The sequence below is a fragment of the Oncorhynchus mykiss genome, chromosome 15, assembly GCF_013265735.2.
Source record: "Oncorhynchus mykiss isolate Arlee chromosome 15, USDA_OmykA_1.1, whole genome shotgun sequence".
Taxonomy (NCBI): domain Eukaryota; kingdom Metazoa; phylum Chordata; class Actinopteri; order Salmoniformes; family Salmonidae; genus Oncorhynchus; species Oncorhynchus mykiss.
The window spans coordinates 59,622,392-59,649,878 of NC_048579.1; the positions used below are offsets into that span (position 1 = coordinate 59,622,392).

At 45.6% G+C, this 27,487-nt stretch overlaps 1 protein-coding gene across 1 annotated transcript in view; it reads right to left on the reverse strand.

Annotated features, from left to right (window-relative positions):
- ppfia2 (PTPRF interacting protein alpha 2) overlaps positions 1-27,487 on the reverse strand; it is a 244,030-nt gene that overhangs the window by 40,516 nt on the left and 176,027 nt on the right. The window contains exons 6-16 of the mRNA XM_036944850.1: positions 22,904-23,014; positions 18,151-18,372; positions 17,279-17,425; positions 9,461-9,595; positions 6,673-6,756; positions 6,262-6,393; positions 6,092-6,154; positions 4,013-4,104; positions 2,777-2,915; positions 1,653-1,873; positions 54-291 (exon numbers count right to left, since the gene is read on the reverse strand). Coding sequence (XP_036800745.1) covers positions 54-291; positions 1,653-1,873; positions 2,777-2,915; positions 4,013-4,104; positions 6,092-6,154; positions 6,262-6,393; positions 6,673-6,756; positions 9,461-9,595; positions 17,279-17,425; positions 18,151-18,372; positions 22,904-23,014 — 1,584 coding nt within the window. The remainder of the gene's footprint in view (positions 1-53; positions 292-1,652; positions 1,874-2,776; positions 2,916-4,012; positions 4,105-6,091; positions 6,155-6,261; positions 6,394-6,672; positions 6,757-9,460; positions 9,596-17,278; positions 17,426-18,150; positions 18,373-22,903; positions 23,015-27,487) is intronic.

Here is a 27,487-nt window from a genome sequence, read left to right on the forward strand (position 1 = left end):
ACACACACACACATACACAACCCCCACACCCCGTTCTGACCCCAGCAGCGTACCAGTGTCATGATACCCATGCGCTCCATGTCTGCGGTGCTGCGGTGGTCCAACTTGGGGGTGGAGTGTCCGCTGGGCGGGGAGGAAGAGGCCAGGGAGGAGGCGGTGGCCGAGGCGGTGATGGAGGCTCCGGGGTGATGCATACGGGCAAGGTTGAGACCCTCCAGGCTGACGCTGGCCACACGGTTCTCTATCTCCTCCGCCCGCAGCTCTGTCGACTCCTTCTCCTCCTGGATCAGTCTGGGAGAGAGGCGAGGGGAGGCAGAGCGGGAGGGAGGGATTGATTAGACTTATTTCACAGTTGTATTCAGCCACTGAATATATAGAAAGATCATTCATCCAACAAGATTCTGAGAATTCTCAGAATCCCTTGGTCCTTTGTGGTTCAATTCTCTGGATGGTCATGGAAATCCCCACTGCAGACCCATAGGGCTCCTCTTAAAGACAACGCGGGGAGACATAAAGCCAGTTCATTACCCATAAACCACATAGGTTCATAACACTACCTCACAACACTAATTAGTTTAGAAATGAATTCAGAGGGCTTTCTGCCATCGGAGCTGAAATCGTATTCCAACTCAGCATAATCACCCTGATGAGGCATGTCTCTATCGATTCTGCTTATGAGCAAAAAACAATAAAGGCCTGAGGTAAATTAACAACTCTTCACTTTAAAATGTCACTTAAGCTTAGGGTTGTGTGAAATAATACTTGGCTAATCACCAGACAAGAAGATCAGTACAATATTAACAAGCAAGTAACAGACCTTGTATCTTGAATAAGCCTAAACCAATAAATGCTGTTGTTTGATTTCAAACTGTGTCAGGCTCCCAATGTTAACCAAGTGTTAATCATCTCAATACAATAGATTATTCTGACAGCTAACTGGGTAAATGATCAATACTTGAATAAAACTACAGTATATCAGTGTCAGCTCCTCGCAGCTTTTCTAGGAACTGTAACTGGCAGTATCTGAGGTTTGTGTTTAATTCACCTAGACAGGGCATCACACTCTGCAGACAAGAGCCAACAAGCTTCAGCCCTGAAGACAAGTGTGTCCACACACATATATCCAATCAATTACTGTCTCATTAATTCAATTTAATCGCCACAGAAACCTGAGGCACGTAGCCCACTGATAGGATGAACCAGCCTTAGGGGTGGAGATAGCTAGGCCGACACCCTGAAGCTCTCCCTCATGTCAAGCACTTAGAGGCATATTTTACCGATCAACAATGAAGTGACCAACATTGATTTTATTAATCCATGTGTCAGTAATGTTTCCCAAGGAACTTGATCCGCCTAACATACAACTTGATTTACATAAGGATTAGTCACAAGGGGTGTTTCCTGGCAATGAGACCTGACCAGGAAGCCCACAGTTTTTATCTGGTCCCTAGCATGGTCTGTCCAATAAGAGCAGGGTTAAAGTCAGGTAAATGTCTGGTCCCCAGCATGGTCTGTCCAATAAGAGCAGGGTTAAAGTCAGGTGAATGTCTGGTCCCTAGCATGGTCTGTCCAATAAGAGCAGGGTTAAAGTCAGGTAAATGTCTGGTCCCTAGCATGGTCTGTCCAATAAGAGCAGGGTTAAGGTCCCGTACCGTATCTCTTTGTTAATGGCGTCTAGCTGCTCCTGCAGCATCATGGCTAGGGTCTGGGCGTCTGAGTGACCGCCGGGGGACAGCAGGTCCATGGAGCTGAACATGGTCTCCCGGTCATCGTCATCAATGTCCGACATGTCAGACATCTCACTCTCAAACGGGTGGCTACCCAGGATGCCTAGCTGCTGAGAGCGCCACTCGTGCTCCCCCAGTGACTTAGCCTGTAGGGGAGGGAGGGTTCACAGATACAGAAGTGTGCACTAATCAAGGGAGTGTTCTTGAGGTAATCCCGGTAAAAGATCATGGGCAGGATGACATAACTGTAGAGAGATGTGAAAGTTTTATGTAAAGAGACTTGAATATTTTTTTGCACTGTACAAATATTACAGCACACATTATGATTAATGCATTCAATGCAGTATTTTGGTTTGATAAAATAATTGGCTAAGTAAAGCTGTCAGCTTCAGGGAGCCTAAAATGTCTCATAATTCTCCTTTCATCAGACAAAATAATGAGGCTTGACTTTTAATACACCCCAAAGTATCTTAATAAGCCATTAAATAGTTTTTAATGTAAAAATAATACGCTGAAACAAGCTTCTAAGATTAATGCTGAATGTCAGTATTTATCAACAGGTTATTTCAGTCTTCATGGTGATTTATGTTACAATCCTGAGACACTGTAACAGTAGCAATTTATAACACTGATCCTCAAAGGCAATGCTAACCAATCATACCCATCTCCAACAGGTTTCCCTCTGTCGTGCTAATGCTAACCAATCATACCCATCTCCAACAGTTTTCCCTCTGTCGTGCTAATGCTAACCAATCATACCCATCTCCAACAGTTTTACCTCTGTCGTGCTAATGCTAACCAATCATACCCATCTCCAACAGTTTTCCCTCTGTCATGCTAATGCTAACCAATCATACCCATCTCCAACAGTTTTTCCTTTGTCGTGCTAATGCTAACAGTCTGGCTCCATGCAACCATGTATGTCATACAGACCTGAGTTCAAAGACTTTATCTGTACTTGTTTAAGCTTTCCTGGCTTAATGGATAGAATAGACCTGGTACTGCCTCTACCTCAGCCAGGGCTGACCAGAGAAAGACTAGTTCCTGACCTTGCTCTCGTCCCTGTGGAGACCCATGCGTCCTCTCCTGGGCCTGCGGATGACCTTGGCTGACCGGTAGTGGTCTGACTGGGTCTCAGCCAGGGAGCCCAGGGAAAAGCGGAGCTCCCCCGACGTGTCTAGGTGAGACCTGATAGATAGATAGATAGATAAAGAGAGAGACAGAAACACAGAGAGAGAGAGAGAACATGCATGTCAGACACCGTAACATCAAGTTTGTTCAAAGGCAGCACTGAAATCGCAGATATTGTGCAAAGAATAATACCAAAACCAAGAGGATCTGCTTGTTTAAAATGGCCTGTTTGGTTATCTAGTAGGAAAACAGTGGTGTGACGCATCAGGCAATTTGTAAGGAATCAACAGTCAGTGCTTGTGTGGTTTTCAACCGGTGGCAAATAGCTTTTTTAATGAGTTGGGACTGAAGAGGACAATCAGGAGATCATGACAGCTGCTGTCATCACAGAACTCTAGCCCAGTTATTGGACTTCATCACACATTTTGTCAGTGGAAAAATAAAATCTCATTTAAATGTAGGTATTGGAGGGAAGCAGAATGATCTGTGTAGTGATGCTATCTCTAACCATCTCAGAGAAATGTAGCTGAATCTAAACGGAGATGTTGGGAAAATGTTACAGTTATGTTCTGTCACTACTCCATCTTGAACAAACAGAGACATGCCACATTATTTCTGAGGGTTTCTGTAGGATATCTATATAAAAGGAATCCCCCAACCAGACACACATACACACACACACACACACACAAACACACACAAACACACACAAACTACAGTGAGAGTACAAAACATTAAGGACACATGCCCCTTCCATGACATAGAATGACCTGGTGAATTCAGGTAAAAGCCATGATCCCTTGTGTGCCATGTGTGCCAATGGGCAAGACAAAGGATGAAGTGCATTGGAACAGGATATGGTAGTAGGTGCCAGAGGTACTGGTTTGTGTCAAGAACTGCAACTGTGCTGGGTTTTTCACGCTCAACAGTTTCCCGTGTGTATCAAGAATGATCCACCACCCAAAGGACATCCAGCCAACCTGACACAACTGTAAACACCTTGTAGAGTCCATGCCCCGACAAATTGAGGGCAAAGGGGGGGAAGAGGGGGGGTGCAACTCAATATTAGGAAGGTGTTCATAATGTTTTGTACACTCAGTGCATATGCACACACACACACACACACACACACAGTCCTACAAACTCACCCATACCGTGACAGAGTGGGTTCTGTGAGTGAGCCTGTTCTCAGTCGGAACTGGTCCAACTCTGATCTCAGCTTGTCTATCTCATCTGCCAGATGAGTCTGGAGGGAAGCCAGGAAACAAGGACAACATGAGGTGTACAGAAAGCCTTGTGAAGTTTCTTATTCATTACTGTAAAACCCTGGATTTCAATTTCAATCTCCACAACATGATTGGACAGCACTTGCTCGTCAGTTCTCGTACTCTGCGTGGTTATGGATTTCTATCTCACTATCTGAACCGAGAGCAATGGTTTCTTGTGAATATTCAATGGAGAAGATGATAACAAATTAAACCCAAAGTCCAACACCCAGATCATTATTTACAGTGCCTTGCGAAAGTATTCGGCCCCCTTGAACTTTGCGACCTTTTGCCACATTTCAGGCTTCAAACATAAAGATATAAAACTGTATTTTTTTGTGAAGAATCAACAACAAGTGGGACACAATCATGAGGTGGAACGACATTTATTGGATATTTCAAACTTTTTTAACAAATCAAAAACTGAAAAATTGGGCATGCAAAATTATTCAGCCCCTCTAATTTCAGTGCAGCAAACTCTCTCCAGAAGTTCAGTGAGGATCTCTGAATGATCCAATGTTGACCTAAATGACTAATGATGATAAATACAATCCACCTGTGTGTAATCAAGTCTCCGTATAAATGCACCTGCACTGTGATCGTCTCAGAGGTCCTTTAAAAGCGCAGAGAGCATCATGAAGAACAAGGAAAACACCAGGCAGGTCCGAGATACTGTTGTGAAGAAGTTTAAAGCCGGATTTGGATACAAAAAGATTTCCCAAGCTTTAAACATCCCAAGGAGCACTGTGCAAGCGATAATATTGAAATGGAAGGAGTATCAGACCACTGCAAATCTACCAAGACCTGGCCGTCCCTCTAAACTTTCAGCTCATACAAGGAGAAGACTGATCAGAGATGCAGCCAAGAGGCCCATGATCACTCTGGATGAACTGCAGAGATCTACAGCTGAGGTGGGAGACTCTGTCCATAGGACAGCAATCAGTCGTATATTGCACAAATCTGGCCTTTATGGAAGAGTGGCAAGAAGAAAGCCATTTCTTAAAGATATCCATAAAAAGTGTCGTTTAAAGTTTGCCACAAGCCACCTGGGAGACACACCAAACATGTGGAAGAAGGTGCTCTGGTCAGATGAAACCAAAATTGAACTTTTTGGCACAATGCAAAACGTTATGTTTGGTGTAAAAGCAACACAGCTCATCACCCTGAACACACCATGCCCACTGTCAAACATGGTGGTGGCAGCATCATGGTTTGGGCCTGCTTTTCTTCAGCAGGGACAGGGAAGATGGTTAAAATTGATGGGAAGATGGATGGAGCCAAATACAGGACCATTCTGGAAGAAAACCTGATGTAGTCTGCAAAAGACCTGAGACTGGGACGGAGATTTGTCTTCCAACAAGACAATGATCCAAAACATAAAGCAAAATCTACAATGGAATGGTTTAAAAATAAACATATCCAGGTGTTAGAATGGCCAAGTCAAAGTCCAGACCTGAATCCAATCGAGAATCTGTGGAAAGAACTTAAAACTGCTGTTCACAAATGCTCTCCATCCAACCTCACTGAGCTCGAGCTGTTTTGCAAGGAGGAATGGGAAAAAATGTCAGTCTCTCGATGTGCAAAACTGATAGAGACATACCCCAAGCGACTTACAGCTGTAATCGCAGCAAAAGGTGGCGCTACAAAGTATTAACTTAAGGGGGCTGAATAATTTTGCACGCCCAATTTTTCAGTTTTTGATTTGTTAAAAAAGTTTGAAATATCCAATAAATGTCGTTCCACTTCATGATTGTGTCCCACAAGTTGTTGATTCTTCACAAAAAAATACAGTTTTATATCTTTATGTTTGAAGCCTGAAATGTGGCAAAAGGTCGCAAAGTTCAAGGGGGCCGAATACTTTCGCAAGGCACTGTACCTATTAAAAAGCACTTATGAAACCAACCTCGAGTAAAATTAAAAACTGAGGGAGAGAAAAACAGAATCATTTCTGATCCGGGGGGGACGTACTTTTTCATGGATTGAATCCTCGTACTGTTTTCTGTAGCCTTCCGAGTCTTGTATTAAAACGTTCTGAAATGGAAAGAGAAGTATTCCAGTCAATCTATGGCCATTTCCTCAAATTCATCTGAAATAAAACTTTATGACGTATTGGTATTGATGTGGTCTCCATGTTTAACCTTCTCTTCCAGAGCAGCCATCCTCTCTTTCAGGTGGAGCTGAAGACGTTCGTTGGACTCTGTGAGAAGTCTGTCCACCGTGTCCGACAGGCGCTTGTTGTGTTCCTCGTTCATCTTTTCTCTCTGCCGAGCCTGAGGGGGACAAAAAATACAAAGTGTGTGACTTTCAAAAGCAGAATGTAGCAGCATGTAGCTTAATCTAGCATACTAGCCTTATGGCAGCTAGTATGCTAGGCTGCCCATGGTCAGTGAATAGGTGGAATGTAGCATCATGTAGCATAACCTAGCCTAGCATACTAGCCTTATGGCAGCCAGCACGCTAGGCTGCCCATGGTCAGCACACAGGCGGCATTGCATCATGTAGCATAACCTAGCCTAGCATGTTAGCATAGTCCCCCGGGGATGACTCACTCTGAGCAGCTCCTGGTGCTTCTCCTCCAGCTGGCCCTCCAGGTGCCTCATGCGTTCCTCGATGCTGCCGTGGCGCTCCTCCGCCTGCAGGGGCCACCACAGAGACAGGGGTGGGGGGGAAAGAAAGGGGGGCAGGGGGCACAATGACCCGCCAGTTTAGCAGCCATGGAGGGCAACACAGGCACATAATGCAGGGGCAACAAGACAAGACAGAGCCAAAAGCCTCTACTCCTCCAGTCTCAGATGGAACAGATAGATCACCAAAGCACAGGTAGAGAGAGGGGTGAGAGAAGGGACAGGTCACAAGCAGTTGCTGCAGCAGTTAAGTCTACTAGCAATGAGCCCAGCCAGTGACATGCAGCTTTCCCCACAGTTTCAACCCTGCCTACGGAAAAACAAATATCCCCCACAAGCAATCCCAGTACAATGACTCGCGACAACAAAAAGAAAGAAAACCAGCATGGATTTTTTTTTAAATGTAGTCTAGTATTTAGCGACAGTACTGTGGCACCCTGTGAGACTACCTTCCTAAGAATGGAGTTCATGTCTTGGAGTTTAGCTTCCATAACAAACTGATAATCATCAGGAGAGGAGGCGGAGCTCGAGTCAGACTATGGGGCAGCAGGAGAGGAGAGGAACATATCACAGGGTCAGAGGTGATCACATGCATAGCCTGCACATACAGTACTAACACATAACAAACAACACATTATTGAAAAGACACTCCGGAATATTCTACATGTATGATGATAATTAGTGGGGCAAAAAAGTATTTAGTCAGCCACCAATTGTGCAAGTTCTCCCACTTAAAAAGATGAGAGAGGCCTGTAATTTTCATCATAGGTACACTTCAACTATGACAGACAAAATGAGAAAAAAAATCCAGAAAATCACATTGTAGGATTTTTAATGAATTTATTTGCAAATTATGGTGAAAAACAAGTATTTGGTGAATAACAAAAGTTTATCTCAATACCTTGTTATATACCCTTTGTTGGCAATGACAGAGGTCAAAAGTTTTCTGTAAGTCTTCAAGGTTTTCACACAGTGTTGCTGGTATTTTGGCCCATTCCTCCACGCAGATCTCCTCTAGAGCAGTGATGTTTTGGGGCTGTTGCAGAGCAACACGGACCTTCAACTCCCTCCAAAGATTTTCTATGGGGTTGAGATCTGGAGACTGGCTAGGCCACTCCAGGACCTTGAAATGCTTCTTACGAAGCCACTCCGTTGCCCGGGCGGTGTGTTTGGGATCATTGTCATGCTGAAAGACCCAGCCTCGTTTAATCTTCAATGCCTTTGCTGAGGGAAGGAGGTTTTCACTCAAAATCTCACGATACATGGCCCCATTCATTCTTTCCTTTACAATGATCAGTCGTCCTGGACCCTTTGCAGAAAAACAGCTCCAAAGCATGATGTTTCCACCCCCATGCTTCACAGTAGGTATGGTGTTCTTTGGATGCAACTTTTGGTTTCATCTGACCATATGACATTCTCCCAATCTTCTTCTGGATCATCCAAATGCTCTCTACCAAACTTCAGACGGGCCTGGACATGTACTGGCTTAAGCAGGGGGACACGTCTGGCACTGCAGGATTTGAGTCCCTGGCGGCGTAGTGTGTTACTGATGGTAGGCTTTGTTACTTTGGTCCCAGCTCTCCAGGTCATTCACTAGGTCCCCCCGTGTGGTTCTGGGTGAGATCTTGCGTGGAGCCCCAGATCGAGGGAGATTATCAGTGGTCTTGTATGTCAGCAAATTTGCCAATAATTGCTCCCACAGTTGATTTCTTCAAACCAAGCTGCTTACCTATTGCAGATTCAGTCTTCCCAGCCTGATGCAGGTCTACAATTTTGTTTCTGGTGTCCTTTGACAGCTCTTTTGTCTTGGCCATAGTGGAGTTTGGAGTGTGACTGTTTGAGGTTGTGGACAGGTGTCTTTTATACTGATAACAAGTTCAAACAGGTGCCATTAATACAGGTAACGAGTGGAGGACAGAGGAGCCTCTTAAAGAAGAAGTTACAGGTCTGTGAGAGCCAGAAATCTTGCTTGTTTGTAGGTGACCAAATACTTATTTTCCACCATAATTTGCAAATAAATTCATAAAAAATCCTACAATGTGATTTTCTGGATTTTTTCCCCTAATTTTGTCTGTCATAGTTGAAGTGTACATATGATGAAAATTACAGGCCTCTCTCATCTTTTTAAGTGGGAGAACTTGTACAATTGGTGGCTGACTAAATACTTTTTTGCCCCAGTGTACATAAGCAGTGTTGAAATGACCTCTCCTAGAATATGATGGAGCGGTTAAAGTAACTGTCCAGTGACAATCTCACTTCTAAAAGTTCATATTCTGTTAACTCATACCCAAATCATTTTGCTGACTTATCCTATACTCATATTTGTGGCCAAAGCATTAATTGGAAAAGAACACATAAAAGACCCCACTTCTGTTTAAAAAATGCTTGCTATTTCCTCCTGGAGAATGAGCTGGCCAATCAGCGGTCTACTTGCATTAATATTTTATATGATTGGTACACGCCCACACCATTCGGTTGTTGCGGTATGCCCACAACATTCCAACACAGAAAATATGCTTTTTAACATAATTCATTTACATTTCAAAAAATTGGGAAGGAAACTATTTCACTAATATTGTATTTCATTTTAGGTCATAATTCATAGAAATCTGGAAGCACTGGAGTTACTTTAATGATGGGAGCAACGTGTGCTGTGTCTGTGTTTATGTGTGTGTGACTGTGTGTGTGTGTGTGTGTGTGTGTGTCCTCTCACCTTGGTGAGTGCTGCTATCCTCTGGGCCAGTTCAGCCTCCACCTCTGGCAGGGTCTCAGCCTTTCTCATGGTCTGCTGCAGCTTCTGCTCTGCTATCTCCAAACGCTCCAGCAGCTGCCTGTTCTTATCCTCCATCTGCACACACACACACGCAATGCATGCACAGGGAAACACACACACAGAGGAAAACATTGTGGCTTATGACCTCGTCCCATATCACACATGGAGTTCCACTCAATGCCAATCTCAAGAGCATTATCTGAGTATTTCTGGACAAACTAAGTCACATGTAATACATATAGAACAGAATACAGTATACATACCACAGCCGATGTGAGTAAAACATTTAAATGTGTTAACCCTCCCCGGCCGTGTCATCAGAGCATGCGCAGACCAGCTGGCTGGTGTGTTTACGGACATATTCAATCAATCCTTATCCCAGTCTGCTGTTCCCACATGCTTCAAGAGGACCACCATTGTTCCTGTTCCCAAGAAAGCTAAGGTAACTGAGCTAAACGACTACCGCCCCGTAGCACTCACTTCCGTCATCATGAAGTGCTTTGAGAGACGAGTCAAGGATCATATCACCTCTATCCTACCTGACACCCTAGACCCACTCCAATTTGCTTACCGCCCCAATAGGTCCACAGACGACGCAATCGCAACCACACTGCACACTGCCCTAACCCATCTGGACAAGAGGAATACCTATGTAAGAATGCTGTTCATCAACTACAGCTCAGCATTTAACACCATAGTACCCTCCAAACTCGTCATTAAGCTCAAGACCATGGGTCTCGACCCCACCCTGTGCAACTGGGTACTGGACTTCCTGACGGGCCGACCCCAGGTGGTGAGGGTAGGTAACAACATCTCCACCCCACTGATCTTCCACTACATCCACCTTCCACTACATAGAGTATACATTAGTGATGTAATGATTCACCGATAGACATTTGATTAGGGGACCGATGTCTAAGATACAAGTGCATTGTTCCGCGGAGCCTAAACTGATCCAAACGCAGGATGGATCGGTCAGAAAATGTATTCAAACGTTACGTATCCCTGGTTCACTAAAATGTTTTGCTTATATTACATTCTATCTTCTGAAAATACCTCTCATCTTTAGCGACAGCTGATGTGTCCTCTCCTTCAGTGTCCAACTTCATGTAACTGTGTTGACAGTCATTGATCTACAAGTCATTTTGCACGCTGAACAACACCGGGCAATATCAGTAGCCTATAGTCACAACTGCGCACAGTTCCCAGTTTCGCAAACTGACCAACACGAGGTAGGCGCCTGTTCCTGATCTTGCACATCTACGGGCACCTTCAGCATTCAAATGCTAAAATAGCTTGCGTGATATTAGGATTCATTAATTGAATGACGGCAATAACCTAGCAAATGAGAGGCTATCTATGCGCTGTTGAAAATGGTATTTTACTGGAATAAAACTCAGCTGACTATACCTGCTGAACGGGTTTTACAATATATTTGATTTTGATTGTTCAGGTTCACCAACAGCAAAGGTTTTGGTAGTTCTGTTTTAAACATTCAGTGCATATGTTTTTTATTTTTATATACAGGTAAAAAGTTGATAATTTCATAACGAGGACAGAAATCACTTTGTGAGGCTCACTGCACGGCGGAGCAAGAGGAGAAGATAATCTCACTCCGTAAAAACACCATTCGATTTGGAGATGGGGGTGAAATCCAAAATTGTGCTGTATATTCATTGCCCATGTCATAGGTTATTTGTAAACGATACATATTGATACATTACTAGATCAAACACAATCTGCAAAAATGACAAGTGGGTGATGGTGATTTCAGAACCAAAGTGGGGAGGACAAAAAACATTGCCACCACTAATCTGATAGTGGGGTGGCTCAGCTAAGGTGCCTTACATCATTTACAAACAAACACACTTCAGAATAGACAGATTCAGCTCAGAGAGGCCCAGCTCATGAGCTCCATCAGCAGCAGATATTGAATGTCAAAATGAATGTGTTTATGCAACAAATGTTTCTGCAGCTAATCGTATCGCATCAAATCGCATCGATTCGTTCTCTACTCAAACTGAATGCACCGAATCGTTTCAAACTTAAATGTATCGTTCCTATATCGTATTGGAGCCCTTATGTCTAGATAGGTATCGAATCGTCTTGAAAGAGATAGATGCACACCCCTAGTAGACATCATTTAAAGTACAGCAGTAGAGACAAAGTTAAACCTCTGTTTCCCTATGTCCGAGTCAATCTTCCTCCTGGTTCTGCTCAATTTCAGGCTGTTCCATTTTCAGAGACTATTTGGCAGCTGTCCCACACCCAGTAATTAGACATGAGTGGGCTAGGGTCCGTGGGGGGCCTGGAGGAACTAGACCAGGGCTCTCTGTGTGTCTCTCTGCTATACTGTGTATTTACTACTACTGTATATATATACACAGGCCCAGCACTTTGGGGAAAAAAACTACTCCCTGCATCCTCTCTCGCCATCCTTTCTTTAATCTCTCTGTCCCCTCTTCGTCCCTAATGAGTAACTCATCATCAAAAGTCAGTGCCTAGGCACTGAGGCAGGGCAGGAGGTTCCGGACCGTGGACCGTCACGGGAGGTTCCGGACCGTGGACCATCGTGGGAGGTTCGGGACCGTGGACCGCCGCGGGAGGTTCCGGACCGTGGACCGCCGCGGGAGGTTCCGGACCCTGGACCGCCGCGGGAGGTTCCGGACCGTGTACCGTCGCAGGAGGTTCCGGACCGTGGACCGTCGCAGGAGGTTCTGGACTGTGGACCGTCGCCGGATGCTCTGGACTGTGGACCGCCGCCGGATGCTCTGGACTGTGAACCGTCGCCGGAAGCTCTGGACTGGGAACCGTCGCCGGAAGCTCTGGACTGGGAACGGTCGCCGGAAGCTCTGGACTGGGAACGGTCGCCGGAAGCTCTGGACTGGGAGCCGTCGCCGGAAGCTCTGGACTGTAAACCGTCGCCGGAAGCTCTGGACTGGGAACCGTCGCCGGAAGCTCTGGACTGGGAACCGTCGCCGGAAGCTCTGGACTGGGAACCGTCGCCGGAAGCTCTGGACTGGGAACCGTCGCCGGAAGCTCTGGACTGGGAACCGTCGCCGGAAGCTCTGGACTGGGAACCGTCGCCGGAAGCTCTGGACTGGGAACCGTCGCCGGAAGCTCTGGAATGGGAACCGTCGCCGGAAGCTCTGGAATAGGAACCGTCGCCGGAAGCTCTGGACTGGGAACCGTCGCCGGAAGCTCTGGACTGGGAACCGTCGCCGGAAGCGCTGGACTGGGAACCGTCGCCGGAAGTTCTGGACTGGGAACCGTCGCCGGAAGCTCTGGACTGGGAACCGTCGCCGGAAGCTCTGGACTGGGAACCGTCGCCGGAAGCTCTGGACTGGGAACCGTCGCCGGAAGCTCTGGACTGGGAACCGTCGCCGGAAGCTCTGGAATGGGAACCGTCGCCGGAAGCTCTGGAATGGGAACCGTCGCCGGAAGCTCTGGACTGTGAGTGCGCACTGGAGGCCTAGTGCGTGGAGCTTGTACAGGTAGCACCGGACTGGGGAGGCGCACTAGAGGCCTGATGCGTGGAGCTGGCACAGGTTGCACCGGACTGGTGACACTCTCTTCAGGGCGAGTGTGAGGGGGAGGTACAGGACGTATCGGACTGGGAACACACACTTCAGGGCGAGTGCGAGGAGGAGACACAGTACGTACCGAACTGGAGAGACGCACTGGAGGCCAGAACCGTGGAGCCGGCCCAGGTTGCACCAGACTGCTAACCGGAACCTCTGGTCGGATGTTGAGCAGAACACACTTGCACAACATTTCTCATCTCTCTCGCTCCCAACTTCCCCATTGCCTCCCTGACGGTCTCTGGCTCTTCAGGGCGAGTGCAGGGAGCAGGCACATGACGTGCCGGGCTGGTGAGGCGCACTGGAGAACTGGTGCGTAGAGCCGCAACAGATGGCACCAGACTGATGCCCCAATCTTTAGCTCGCCTGCGCTGCAGCCTACTCTTCACCAACATCATTCTCCGATATCCCTCTTCACACTGCTCCATCAACTCCCAGGCGGGCTCTGGCTCTCTTCCTCGACCAACCACCTCTCTATCGCCTGCTCCATGTGCTCTGGCTCTTCCCGCTTCTCAGCCGGCCACCCCCTGTGCCTCCCCACAAAAAAATATTGGGGTTGTCCTTGGGCTTTCTGTGGCCGCGAACCCTGGCGTCGTCGCTGTCCTCCGTTATTACCTTCCGTCTGCCGCCGAGGAAGGGTTTCGCATCCACCCATCACTTCCCATGTCCAAAACTCCTTTACCTCGTGGATACGCTCCTTGGTCCTCTTTTGGTGGGATATTCTGTCACGGTTGTCGTAAGAACTGGACCAAGGCGCAGCGTACGTAGAGTTCCACATCTTTATTATAAAATGAAACTTAAGCAACACAAAACAATGAACGAACAACAAAACGTGACTACGTGGTGCACATGCACAAACACAAAATAATATCCCACAAACACAGGTGGGAAAAATAGCTACTTAAATATAATCCCCAATTAGAGACAACAATTACCAGCTGCCTCTAATTGGGAATCATACAAATCACCAACATAGAAAATAAAAACTAGAACACAACGTGGAAATAATAAACTAGAATACCCTCTAGTCACGCCCTGACCTACTACACCATAGAGAAACAATGGCTCTCTATGGTCAGGGTGTGACAGGCTGATGTAAAAAGGGCCTTATAAATACATTTGATTGACTGATTGATTGATTGGGTATATCAGACCATATATCACGGGTATGAGAAAACATTAACTTTTACTGCTTTAATTACGTTGGTAACCAGTTTATAATAGCAATAAGGCATCTCAGGGGTTTGTGCTATATGGCCAATATACCACGGCTAAGGGTTGTATCCAGGCACTCCGCGTTGCGATGTACATAAGAACAGCCCCTAGCCCTGCTATATTGGCCATATTCCACACCTCCTCAGGACTTATTGCTTAAATGTGTACAGAGTACTTTCTGTCTAGCAATGCGGATTCATGTGCGTGTGTGTATGTGTGTGTTCTCTATAGCTTGGCTATTTTTTTTAATTAAAATCCATCTGCCTTGAGCTCAGCTGTTGGTGCTGTATCTGTGATTGCTCCCCCTCCTTAATCATAACATTATTCACAATACCAAATAACTCAGGCACAGAAACCATGCGCATCCACCCACACAGCATCTTCAAGTACAGTGCCTTGCGAAAGTATTCGGCCCCCTTGAACTTTGCGACCTTTTGCCACATTTCAGGCTTCAAACATAAAGATATAAAACTATTTTTTTGTGAAGAATCAACAAGTTGGACACAATCATGAAGTGGAACGACATTTATTGGATATTTCAAACTTTTTTAACAAATCAAAAACTGAAAAATTGGGCGTGCAAAATTATTCAGCCCCCTTAAGTTAATACTTTGTAGCGCCACCCACCTGCTGCGATTACAGCTGTAAGTCGCTTGGGGTATGTCTCTATCAGTTTTGCACATCGAGAGACTGACATTTTTTCCCATTCCTCCTTGCAAAACAGCTCGAGCTCAGTGAGGTTGGATGGAGAGCATTTGTGAACAGCAGTTTTCAGTTCTTTCCACAGATTCTCGATTGGATTCAGGTCTGGACTTTGACTTGGCCATTCTAACACCTGGATATATTTATTTTTGAACCATTCCATTGTAGATTTTGCTTTATGTTTTGGATCATTGTCTTGTTGGAAGACAAATCTCCGTCCCAGTCTCAAGTCTTTTGCAGACTCCATCAGGTTTTCTTCCAGAATGGTCCTGTATTTGGCTCCATCCATCTTCCCATCAATTTTAACCATCTTCCCTGTCCCTGCTGAAGAAAAGCAGGCCCAAACCATGATGCTGCCACCACCATGTTTGACAGTGGGGATGGTGTGTTGCTTTTACGCCAAACATAACGTTTTGCATTGTTGCCAAAAAGTTCAATTTTGGTTTCATCTGACCAGAGCACCTTCTTCCACATGTTTGGTGTGTCTCCCAGGTGGCTTGTGGCAAACTTTAACCAACACTTTTTATGGATATCTTTAAGACATGGCTTTCTTCTTGCCACTCTTCCATAAAGGCCAGATTTGTGCAATATACGACTGATTGTTGTCCTATGGACAGAGTCTCCCACCTCAGCTGTAGATCTCTGCAGTTCATCCAGAGTGATCATGGACCTCTTGGCTGCATCTCTGATCAGTCTTCTCCTTGTATGAGCTGAAAGTTTAGAGGGACGGCCAGGTCTTGGTAGATTTGTAGTGGTCTGATACTCCTTCCATTTCAATATTATCGCTTGCACAGTGCTCCTTGGGATGTTTAAATCTTGGGAAATCTTTTTGTATCCAAATCCGACTTTAAACTTCTTCACAACAGTATCTCGGACCTGCCTGGTGTGTTCCTTGTTCTTCATGATGCTCTCTGCGCTTTTAACGGACCTCTGAGACTATCACAGTGCAGGTGCATTTATACGGAGACTTGATTACACACAGGTGGATTGTATTTATCATCATTAGTCATTTAGGTCAACATTGGATCATTCAGAGATCCTCACTGAACTTCTGGAGAGAGTTTGCTGCACTGAAAGTAAAGGGGCTGAATAATTTTGCACGCCCAATTTTTCAGTTTTTGATTTGATTTGTTTGAAATATCCAATAAATGTCGTTCCACTTCATGATTGTGTCCCACTTGTTGTTGATTCTTCACAAAAAAATACAGTTTTATATCTTTATGTTTGAAGCCTGAAATGTGGCAAAAGGTCGCAAAGTTCAAGGGGGCCGAATACTTTCGCAAGGCACTGTAGCTACAATAAAAACCCTGACCCATACGCAAACGACTCAGCCGGAGTTAAACACAATGTCAAGATGTCCTCTCGTTTCAGAATGTTCTAAACTCGTATTAATCAAAGACGAGAGTTATCCTTGATCCACTACTGGCAACGGACGTTGTGTTATTCTCCAGATCGCAGGGGATTTCAGCAAATATGTATGCTATTGTAACTACGGTACTCCCTTAATGTAGAGAACGATCAGCCTCCTGAGCCCATGGAGATCTCCTTTAAACCAGAGACGCCAGATGGGATTGAGTTTTGTTAAACCAGAGACGCCAGATGGGATTGAGTTTTGTTAAACCAGAGACGCCAGATGGAATTGAGTTTTGTTAAACCAGAGACGCCAGATGGAATTGAGTTTTATTAAACCAGAGACGCCAGATGGAATTGAGTTTTATTAAACCAGAGACGCCAGATGGAATTGAGTTTTATTAAACCAGAGACGCCAGATGGAATTGAGTTTTATTAAACCAGAGACACCAGATGGAATTGAGTTTTATTAAACCAGAGATGCCAGATGGAATTGAGTTTTATTAAACCAGAGATGCCAGATGGAATTGAGTTTTGTTCAACCAGAGACGCCAGATGGAATTGAGTTTTATTAAACCAGAGATGCCAGATGGAATTGAGTTTTGTTAAACCAGAGACGCCAGATGGATGTAAGTTTTGTTAAACCAGAGACACCAGATGGAATTGAGTTTTGCCTTAACATGCACTAAAGGGCATAGTTTTTCTAGGTGGGTGGAACCCACGGTGGGGACACTTCTGATTCCTTCTGGGTTGAGACCCTAAAACCAAAGGTTTAAAGTGGGTCAGTGGGGACCACAGCTGTAGGTTAAAGTATCCCTCAGATGCTGATCTTAGTTCAGTTTTATATCTTCCCCAGCTCCCCCACTACTCTAATGGTTAAAGTTAGGATTGGTGGAAGAGGGTAAGTGACCTGTCTGAGGAAGGCTTCCTTATTGGCCAGCTCATTCTCCAGTTTGTCACTGATGTCGTGCAGGGAGGTGGACTCTCTCTGGGCGCTGAGGTACCGCTTCTCCAGAGTGACGATCCTCTCTTCCATGTCCTCCTTCTGACACATAGCCTGTAGGCACACACACACAGATGTACATGTACAATGCACAGACACACACAGTTGAGTACATTTCCCTCTCAACAGCACAAATAGTATCTCCCTAAATCTCCTACGGTTAATTTCCTATATGGAGTCTCAGTGAGTGTGTGTATAGAGGGGAAGGAAATGTCCTCCAGCGTTGTTATGACATAACACTGTTCTCAGACAGTGGTAATTACTTAAGAGGGCTGGGCTGATAAAGGATCTGAGATCAGTGTACTAGCTGGATCTCACTCCCTGAGCCCAGCCTGCCATCATCATTAGCAACCAATAGCAATCTCAACCAGGGCTAGCCGCTAGCTAGGTGGACCAAGAGCCAGGTCACATTCTGATTCACATCACTGGATAGATATTCAATTCTCCTCCAAATCAGAGGGACCAGTGATTGTGTGACTATAATGGTCTGCCTATAGGACAGGACAGATGAGAAGAGACCATCTCTGAGTACCAATGTGTAGAAAGAAGCCTGGATACATTACTTTTCATAGAACCATCCAGATTGTCTGAGGCAGTAACTCCTCTAAGTCATCAGAGAGGAGGTTGAGGGAGTGAATGCATAGGTCCCTCATGCTTGTCAATGTATGTTCTCAACAGCCCTAAATCTCAACTAACTGTGTGTGTGTGTGTGTGTGTGTGTGTGTGTGTGTCTCCTTAGAGAGTGGGTGCATCTCATTTGAATGTACCTCTCTCCTCACCTCTTTGATGTCCCTCTGGTACTTGGTACTCATCTCCTCTGTCTTGATGAGGTCCTTGCGCGCGGTGTCCAGCTCCTGCTCCACCTCGGAGACGCGGGACGACAGGGAAGACATGCGCTCCTTCATCTGGGCCAGCTCATAGTTCTGCTTCTCCAGCAGGTCCTGCAGCTCCACCACCTGGCCCGCCTCATGGGCCGACTCCATGGAGCCGTTGGACAGGCGCTGGAGGACCAGGGGGAGAGGGAATGAGAGAGAATGAGACATTTAACCAGAGGTTTTGACTCTTACTGTATAAACTCCATTTCCATTCAGTCAAATCAGTAGCTAAGTAAAGAATCAAAAATCTAAAATTATGAATTTCTAAATGGATTTCAAAATTGCTTTTCAGCTATTTCTGTTTTTTTGTGGATTGATTTAATTGAAATAATGGAATTGACCTTAACCTTGTAATACAGCGCTTTCCCATGACACAAACTGTTTTAGCTAGCAGAATTGAAATGGATGAGCTGAAACAACATCATTTCCAGTCAAGCCTTCTACAGTGAGTGCTGAAGTACAGGCTGAGAGGGCCTTGAATCAGACTAGATCCCTCTTCAGACCTCTGCATTTCCCGGTGGAGAAAGATAGCTCTAATACATTTAGGAGCTGGAGGTTGTTGGCCCCCTATTCTGGTTTTATTTCAGATGGACACACAGCCAGGGTGACGGAGGCACTATAAAGATTACTCCAGACTGCATTGAGAGATTGGTTTGGCACTTGCATTAGGAATATGATTTGGTTCGACTCTGGGAGGGAGGGAGAGAGAGAGACACACAGAGAGAGACACAGAGAGACAGAGAGAGAGAGAGAGAGAGAGAGAGACACAGAGAGAGCGAGAGAGAGAGACACAGAGAGCGAGAGAGCGAGACAGAGAGAGAGAGGGAGGGAGAGAGAGACACAGAGAGAGAGAGAGAGAGAGAGAGAGAGAGACAGAGTAAGAGAGAGAGAGATAGAGAGAGAGACAGAGAGAGAGACACAGAGAGAGGGGGAGTTATGTTTTTATTTTCCTCTCCCTCTCTCTTTCTGTCTGTCTCTCCTCTCCCTTCTCTCTTTATTCTACACCCCCCTCTCTCTCCCTCCTCTACCCATCCTCATGTATCAGGGCCAGCTGCCCATCCATACCCATCCATCTGGCCATACAGCCCCAATTGAGCCTCTCTCCCTACTGCCTGTGATCAATGATTCACTGTGTAAGGCAAAAGGCCCCGTTAAATCAGCCCACTGGTTTTAATACCAACACAACAGTCTACTCTCATAATGAACAAACCTTGGGATTTATCTTAGCTTGGCTTTTAGTGCAGGCTGGTTTGAGCTTTTCCCAGAGATAACAAGCCGGTTCTTGAAAGAAAAACTTAATTGCGACGCGTCTGAGAGTATACTCGTAAAGCCTGCAGGGAAGTTATCCAGTTGGGGACGAGGTGGACTTGACACTCGTAACAATGCCTTTAGGAGGGATTGACATGGAGTTAAACATTGTTTCTCCATCGAGGCAGATTGATCTGGTAGGGAACAAGCTACTGTGCACCGTTTCCTTTTGCTAAATTAGACCCGTGTCATACGTCTAGCTGTCTATATATCACAGCAACTTCACAGCGCTGCTAAATTAGACCCGTGTCATACGTCTAGCTGTCTATATATCACAGCAACTTCACAGCGCTGCTAAATTAGACCCGTGTCATACGTCTAGCTGTCTATATATCACAGCAACTTCACAGTGCTTCTAAAATAGACCCGTGTCATACGTCTAGCTGTCTATACAGTGCCTTGCGAAAGTATTCAGCCCCCTTGAACTTTGCGACCTTTTGCCACATTTCAGGCTTCAAACATAAAGATATAAAACTGTATTTTTTTGTGAAGAATCAACAACAAGTGGGACACAATCATGAAGTGGAACGACATTTATTGGATATTTCAAACTTTTTTAACAAATCAAAAACTGAAAAATTGGGCGTGCAAAATTATTCAGCCCCCTTAAGTTAATACTTTGTAGCGCCACCTTTTGCTGCGATTACAGCTGTAAGTCGCTTGGGGTATGTCTCTATCAGTTTTGCACATCGAGAGACTGAATTTTTTTCCCATTCCTCCTTGCAAAACAGCTCGAGCTCAGTGAGGTTGGATGGAGAGCATTTGTGAACAGCAGTTTTCAGTTCTTTCCACAGATTATCCATTGGATTCAGGTCTGGACTTTGACTTGGCCATTCTAAAACCTGGATATGTTTATTTTTGAACCATTCCATTGTAGATTTTGCTTTATGTTTTGGATCATTGTCTTGTTGGAAGACAAATCTCCGTCCCAGTCTCAGGTCTTTTGCAGACTCCATCAGGTTTTCTTCCAGAATGGTCCTGTATTTGGCTCCATCCATCTTCCCATCAATTTTAACCATCTTCCCTGTCCCTGCTGAAGAAAAGCAGGCCCAAACCATGATGCTGCCACCACCATGTTTGACAGTGGGGATGGTGTGTTCAGGGTGATGAGCTGTGTTGCTTTTACGCCAAACATAACGTTTTGCATTGTTGCCAAAAAGTTCAATTTTGGTTTCATCTGACCAGAGCACCTTCTTCCACATGTTTGGTGTGTCTCCCAGGTGGCTTGTGGCAAACTTTAAACTACACTTTTTATGGATATCTTTAAGAAATGGCTTTCTTCTTGCCACTCTTCCATAAAGGCCAGATTTGTGCAATATACGACTGATTGTTGTCCTATGGACAGAGTCTCCCACCTCAGCTGTAGATCTCTGCAGTTCATCCAGAGTGATCATGGGCCTCTTGGCTGCATCTCTGATCAGTCTTCTCCTTGTATGAGCTGAAAGTTTAGAGGGACGGCCAGGTCTTGGTAGATTTGTAGTGGTCTGATACTCCTTCCATTTCAATATAATCGCTTGCACAGTGCTCCTTGGGATGTTTAAAGCTTGGGAAATCTTTTTGTATCCAAATCCGGCTTTAAACTTCTTCACAACAGTATCTCGGACCTGCCTGGTGTGTTCCTTGTTCTTCATGATGCTCTCTGCGCTTTTAACGGACCTCTGAGACTTCATGATTGTGTCCCACTTGTTGTTGATTCTTCACAAAAAAATACAGTTTTATATCTTTATGTTTGAAGCCTGAAATGTGGCAAAAGGTCGCAAAGTTCAAGGGGGCCGAATACTTTCGCAAGGCACTGTATATCACAGCAACTTCACAGCGCTGCTAAAATAGACCCGTGTCATACGTCTAGCTGTCTATATATCACAGCAACTTCACAGCGCTGCTAAAATAGACCCGTTTTATACGTCTAGCTGTCTTTATATCACAGCAACTTCACAGCGCTGCTAAAATAGACCCGTTTTATACGTCTAGCTGTCTATATATCACAGCAACTTCACAGCGCTGCTAAAATAGACCCGTTTCATACGTCTAGCTGTCTATATATCATAGCAACTTCACAGCGCTGCTAAATTAGACCCGTTTCATACGTCTAGCTGTCTATATATCACAGCAACTTCACAGCGCTGCTAAATTTCATGTCAGTAGCTTGGGCATGTCAGTAAAAGCTAGCCTAACTTAGGTTTTATCTTTATCTTTTGAAATTGCTAACTGTAAAAGATTACCGCTATGGTTAAATCTTCTTGGTCTTAGTATTCAACAGGAAATAGTCTGAGTTTCGATCACTATATAATATTGAGGCCTTGATGGTTAGAAGTGCAGAGAGTGAAGGGAAAGGCCATGGCTGCCTGACTGCACTAGCAGGCTCGTCAGGTAAAGCTAGCTATATGCCCCGCGTCATGATGTGACCTGTTGGTTCATTCCGGCGCCACACGTGCACACACAGCCCTCCACCTGTCACATGTGTGACAACAGTCTGACGACTGTTGTGTGTTCACTCTACTCCAACACCCTTCTACCCAGGAGCAGTGAGACAGAGAGGAGGGCTCTGCCCCGCCCCCCGGGAGGAAGTAGCCCTGCAGATCATCCGTGTCACTCCCTCTGGATGGAACCGTAACGAGGCTGCCATGACTACCTCTGGATGGAACCTTAAAAAGGCTGCCGTGACTACCTCTTCAAACCTCAGCATGGTGACAGTGAGTGACTCCCCTCTCACTAACCCCAAGGAGGGTGTGTGTGACGGGGAGTTTCAACCTTCCAACCACCCTCATCCCCACCCCCCTACTCTGCAGAATGACAGGCCACAGACAGCTGTCGCCCAGTCAGGCTCAACTGAATCGTACACTCCTGACAACGCGTCCCCATCACGAGGTGCAGCTCATCCACGAGCCTAGAGATTCAGCTCACATCCAAACCATGAGACGAGAGCTAGAATTGAATTGTCATTGATGTCTTTGTTTGTTGTTCTGCAGTAGCAGCCTCTGTGAGACTAAGACACTGTTGATTTCTGCATTCTAAGTGCTGGGTGTCCTTCACGCTGCCTAGCTGGCTGCTCAAAGACACTGTGCTGACAGTGAAGGCCTGTATCTATCGAGCAAGTGAAATGATAACATGCTTGATACCACGATGATACTGATAACACAGACTATGAATGGACAACTGTGTTGAAACAATGAAAATGGTGGTTGAAAAGTATATATATCCGACATGTTTACGTTGATGTGAAAACTGAAATGTTGAGTGTTAGCCCTGTCAACGTAATGATAGTAACACATGAGATAAATGATCAACAATAAAAAGCTGTGGATATTGACAGAGAAAAAGAAGGACAGTAAACGCAATGGACGCCCACCTTGCTATGTACCTTCTGGCTGGCATCAGTGCCCTCCAGCATGTCCTCTGACCCGTCCCCTGACGCCACCTTCCTCTGGATGTGGGCATTCTGCTCCCGTAAGGCCACAATCTGCAGAGAGGGACACAGGACAGAGATTAATACACAGGTCTAGAATAACACAGCAGAGATCAGCCTAGCTGTCAATCACACATGCAGGCACATGCACAAACGTGCACGCAGGCGCAGATATGCACACACACACACACAATTGTCAGCTCCAGCCAGTCACGGGGCTGTCCTGTCAGTGCCTGAGGGGAATAAAACTGATGCGCAAATGTATTAAGGTCAAGGGTTAGGATCTCATTCACTTTCCGAAACACAAACAACCTAAATATTTGCTCAACAACAGCTAACAGCTTATTTCCTACTTTTACAGCTCGTCTGTGTCGAGGTTTCTGGAACATTACGCTGCCAGCTAAGTCATGTTATGTCTAGGTATTAACGTGATCACTATGATTATCTTGTTCTGCGAACCCCTCCTCTCTCTCACCTGAAGAATCTGGTGTTCACTCTTAATCACGTTGCCAGGGGCTACAAACCAGTGACACGACAAGCATAATGAGGCTTTCCCCGACAGGGTCGGCTGATTAGGACGTTCCGAGGGGGAGGAAGGTGGGAAATAGCCGGGTAAAGACACTGTTATAATTGTCCAAATTGTTGGGACTATAACCTATTCTTGGACAACACAAACAGCACGGTATGCATTCCTTTATGGAGCCCCCTCACTTCTAATGCCCTTTTACACCATCGCTAACGACAAGTGACAGCAATGCCAGGGAGACTACATGATGCCTGTAGGGTCAGCCTTCAGAGAAACCTCCCAGACCTTGAAACTAGGAGGAGACAGTCATTGTTTTATGATGTGCTAACCATATATATTCTTTTGCATAACTGTCATGTTTTTTGCGTGTGAAAATATTTGTAGAAAAGCCGTGATCTTACTGTTTGACAACTACAGCAGAGAGATGCACCATGTCAGTGCCATAAATACCTGTAGCCTGTCACTGTGCTTTCCAGACACCTCATCCAGTACACAGTCAAATATTAGTCTGCTCACTATCCATTATTATGTAATCATGAGCACAGACATCGCCAGATTTACCATAAAGAACAGACCCAGTTGGGAGACAGACAGGGTATGGTAGTGTGATTAAAATGACAGCATGCTGCTATTACCACTGATCACAGGATCTTTTTTAGGCTTTAATCTCAGGATTTCATCTGGATTTAGGAAACAAACCGACCTTGTTTCCCCCATCGGAGACGTCAACATTATGACGCCAATGAGAGAGAGAAGAATCCAGGAAGGATAGTGTAGCAGCCTATGACAGTCATGAATCTACTGTATAATAGTGTATTTTGCTAAACATGGCAATACATCATACTACAGACTGAGGCAGTACTGCAATAGGGCCTTCCAGTCCTGATCGATAAAAGCCACACAGTATATCAGTATTACTGCTATTGGAATGCCATCTGTCTACAATAAATAAGTTAAGCCAGAATATTTGCTGGACACTTCCCATTTGTGGAAATCCCAGATCTATGACTTGGCTGTGTCTGCACCCCGGAGAGACCGACATAATTACATTTCTCAGAAGGAGGCGATGACATCACAATAAAACAACACAGTGAGAGAATCCAATACGGTTGCCAAGTGTTTCACCAACCGCTCCAGTTGAGCTGCGTTCAAGACTTAGAGGGCATTCACTGACACCTCCATCAATAAACAATGATTGATGTGAAAATGCGACACATAACTAACTGCCTCTGCCACTGTGATCAGAAATAGCCTTAAAGCTATACAACTATAAAACACCACTTTTTACAGCACAGATGGAGGCACTCACTAGACGCAAGTATTACATTATTTTCATTCTAAGAGGGCAAAGGGCAGGGAGGGATTATTCCACAATTACAATAGAGGATTCCCTTTACATTAAGCCTTGACAACATCCCAGCACGGGGTTTGAGATTTCATCCACAGACAGTGGATTTGCTTGCTGCTGCATATTGCTGCCTCTCCCCCCCCCCCCCCCCCTCTTCATCTCACTCCATTATTTTAATGAGGGGTACAATTACACCTCCTTATGTTTCGGCCGGAGCATTGGGGTGCGTCTGGCATTTATCATTTACAGAGATCAAACGGTCGGCTCTCGGCATTCACTCACACACACACACACACACACACACACAGGATAACAAATGATAGACTGAGCCATGCTGCTGTGGCTGCTCTCAAATTAGAAAAATGAGAAGTTTAATGAAGCAAATTGAAAGTGGCCATCTTTCCCTTTGATGAAGTATTAGTCCATCTCATCTCATCAAAGCCCAGGAGACATCAGAAACACCAGGAGACATCAGAAATACCAGGAGACACCAGGAGACATCAGAAATACCAGGAGACACCAGGAGACACCAGAAATACCAGGAGAAACCAGGAGACATCAGAAACACCAGGAGACATCAGGAGACATCAGAAATACCAGAAGACACCAGGAGACATCAGAAATACCAGGAGACACCAGGAGACACCAGAAATACCAGGAGAAACCAGGAGACATCAGAAACACCAGGAGACATCAGAAATACCAGAAGACACCAGGAGACACCAGAAATACCAGGAGAAACCAGGAGACATCAGAAACACCAGGAGACATCAGAGACACCAGGAGACAGGCACCAGGAGACACCAGAAATACCAGGAGACATCAGAAATACCAGGAGACATCAGAAACACCAGGAGACATCAGAAATACCAGGAGACATCAGAAATACCAGGAGACATCAGAAACACCAGGAGACAGGCACCAGGAGACACCAGGAGACACCAGAAATACCAGGAGACATCAGAAAGCCCAGGAGACATCAGAAACACCAGGAGACATCAGAAATACCAGGAGACATCAGAAACACCAGGAGACAGGCACCAGGAGACACCAGGAGACATCAGAAACACCAGGAGACATCAGAAATACCAGAAGACACCAGGAGACACCAGAAATACCAGGAGAAACCAGGAGACATCAGAAACACCAGGGGACATCAGAAACACCAGGAGACATCAGAGACGCCAGGAGACATCAGAAACACCAGGAGACATCAGAGACGCCAGGCGACATCAGAAACACCAGGAGACGCCAGGAGACATCAGAAACACCAGGAGACACCAGAAATACCAGGAGAAACCAGGAGAGATCAGAAACACCAGGAGACATCAGAAACACCAGGAGACATCAGAGATGCCAGGAGACATCAGAGACGCCAGGAGACATCAGAGACGCCAGGAGACATCAGAGACGCCAGGAGACATCAGAGACGCCAAGAGACATCAGAAACACCAGGAGACATCAGAAACACCAGGAGACATCAGAAACACCAGGAGACATCAGAGACGCCAGGAGACATCAGAAACACCAGGAGACATCAGAAACACCAGGAGACATCAGAAACACCAGAAGACATCAGAAACACCAGGAGACATCAGGAGACACCAGGAGAAATCAGGAGACACCAGGAGACACCAGGAGACAGTGCCACAGCTAAACAGAAAGGCGCTGTCTTCCAAACTCCTATCCCTCACAATACCTTAATCTTCCCTGACTCCCTTCGTCTCCACCTCTCCGAGAAGTAATGGTCTGTTTTAGTGTGAAGGAGCAAAAGGAGATTGGGCAGGAAGGTGACGTGAAATCTCTCGGTGTACAAGATTGATTTGGTGGAGCCTTGGAGCCTGGAGCAAGTTGCTGTATGCAGCAATGCCTCTGAATTAAGATCAGACACACACACACACACACACACACAGAACCTGTTGACTTGAATCTTATAGCACCGGTTAATTTTTCACCTTATAGAGTGGGTGACACCTTGGGGATTCCCTCTAGAATTCTAACCAGGAAACAAATAAGAGAGACCGGATAACATAGAGTAACAGAGTTTTCAGTCTCTCTCTCTCACAACAGCCTTTGTAGGATCTTACGCAGGTTGGATTGGTCCCTTGGCCATGGACCAAGCCCAGAGGGCCCAGAGGTTTTGCGGGGAATTGATCAACCTCCTGACACATTCTACAGAATGTCACGGATCCCTCCAGAACATTCATTACACACACCTGGCCCCTATTCCCAGTGATTAGTAATTGTATAAGTGCGTCTTTGGTTTACCATTGTCCTGTTGATTATTGTTACAATGTCCGTTGGTTCGTTTGAGTACCTGTGCTGTGTGTTTTGGCTTTCGTGCCATTGTGGATATCGCAGATGATTACGGGTCTCGTCCCATGTGCACTTGTGTTATTTATTTGATCTGGAACACTTAAACACCTGACACTGAGAGGTCAAATCTGGACCACTTAAACACCTGACACTGAGAGGTCAAATCTGGAACACTTAAAACACCTGAGACTGAGAGGTCAAATCTGAACCACTTAAACACCTGAGACCACTTAAACACCTGACACTGAGAGGTCAAATCTGAAACACATAAACACTTGAGACTGGGAGGTCAAATCTGGACCACTTAAACACCTGACACTGAGAGGTCAAATCTGGA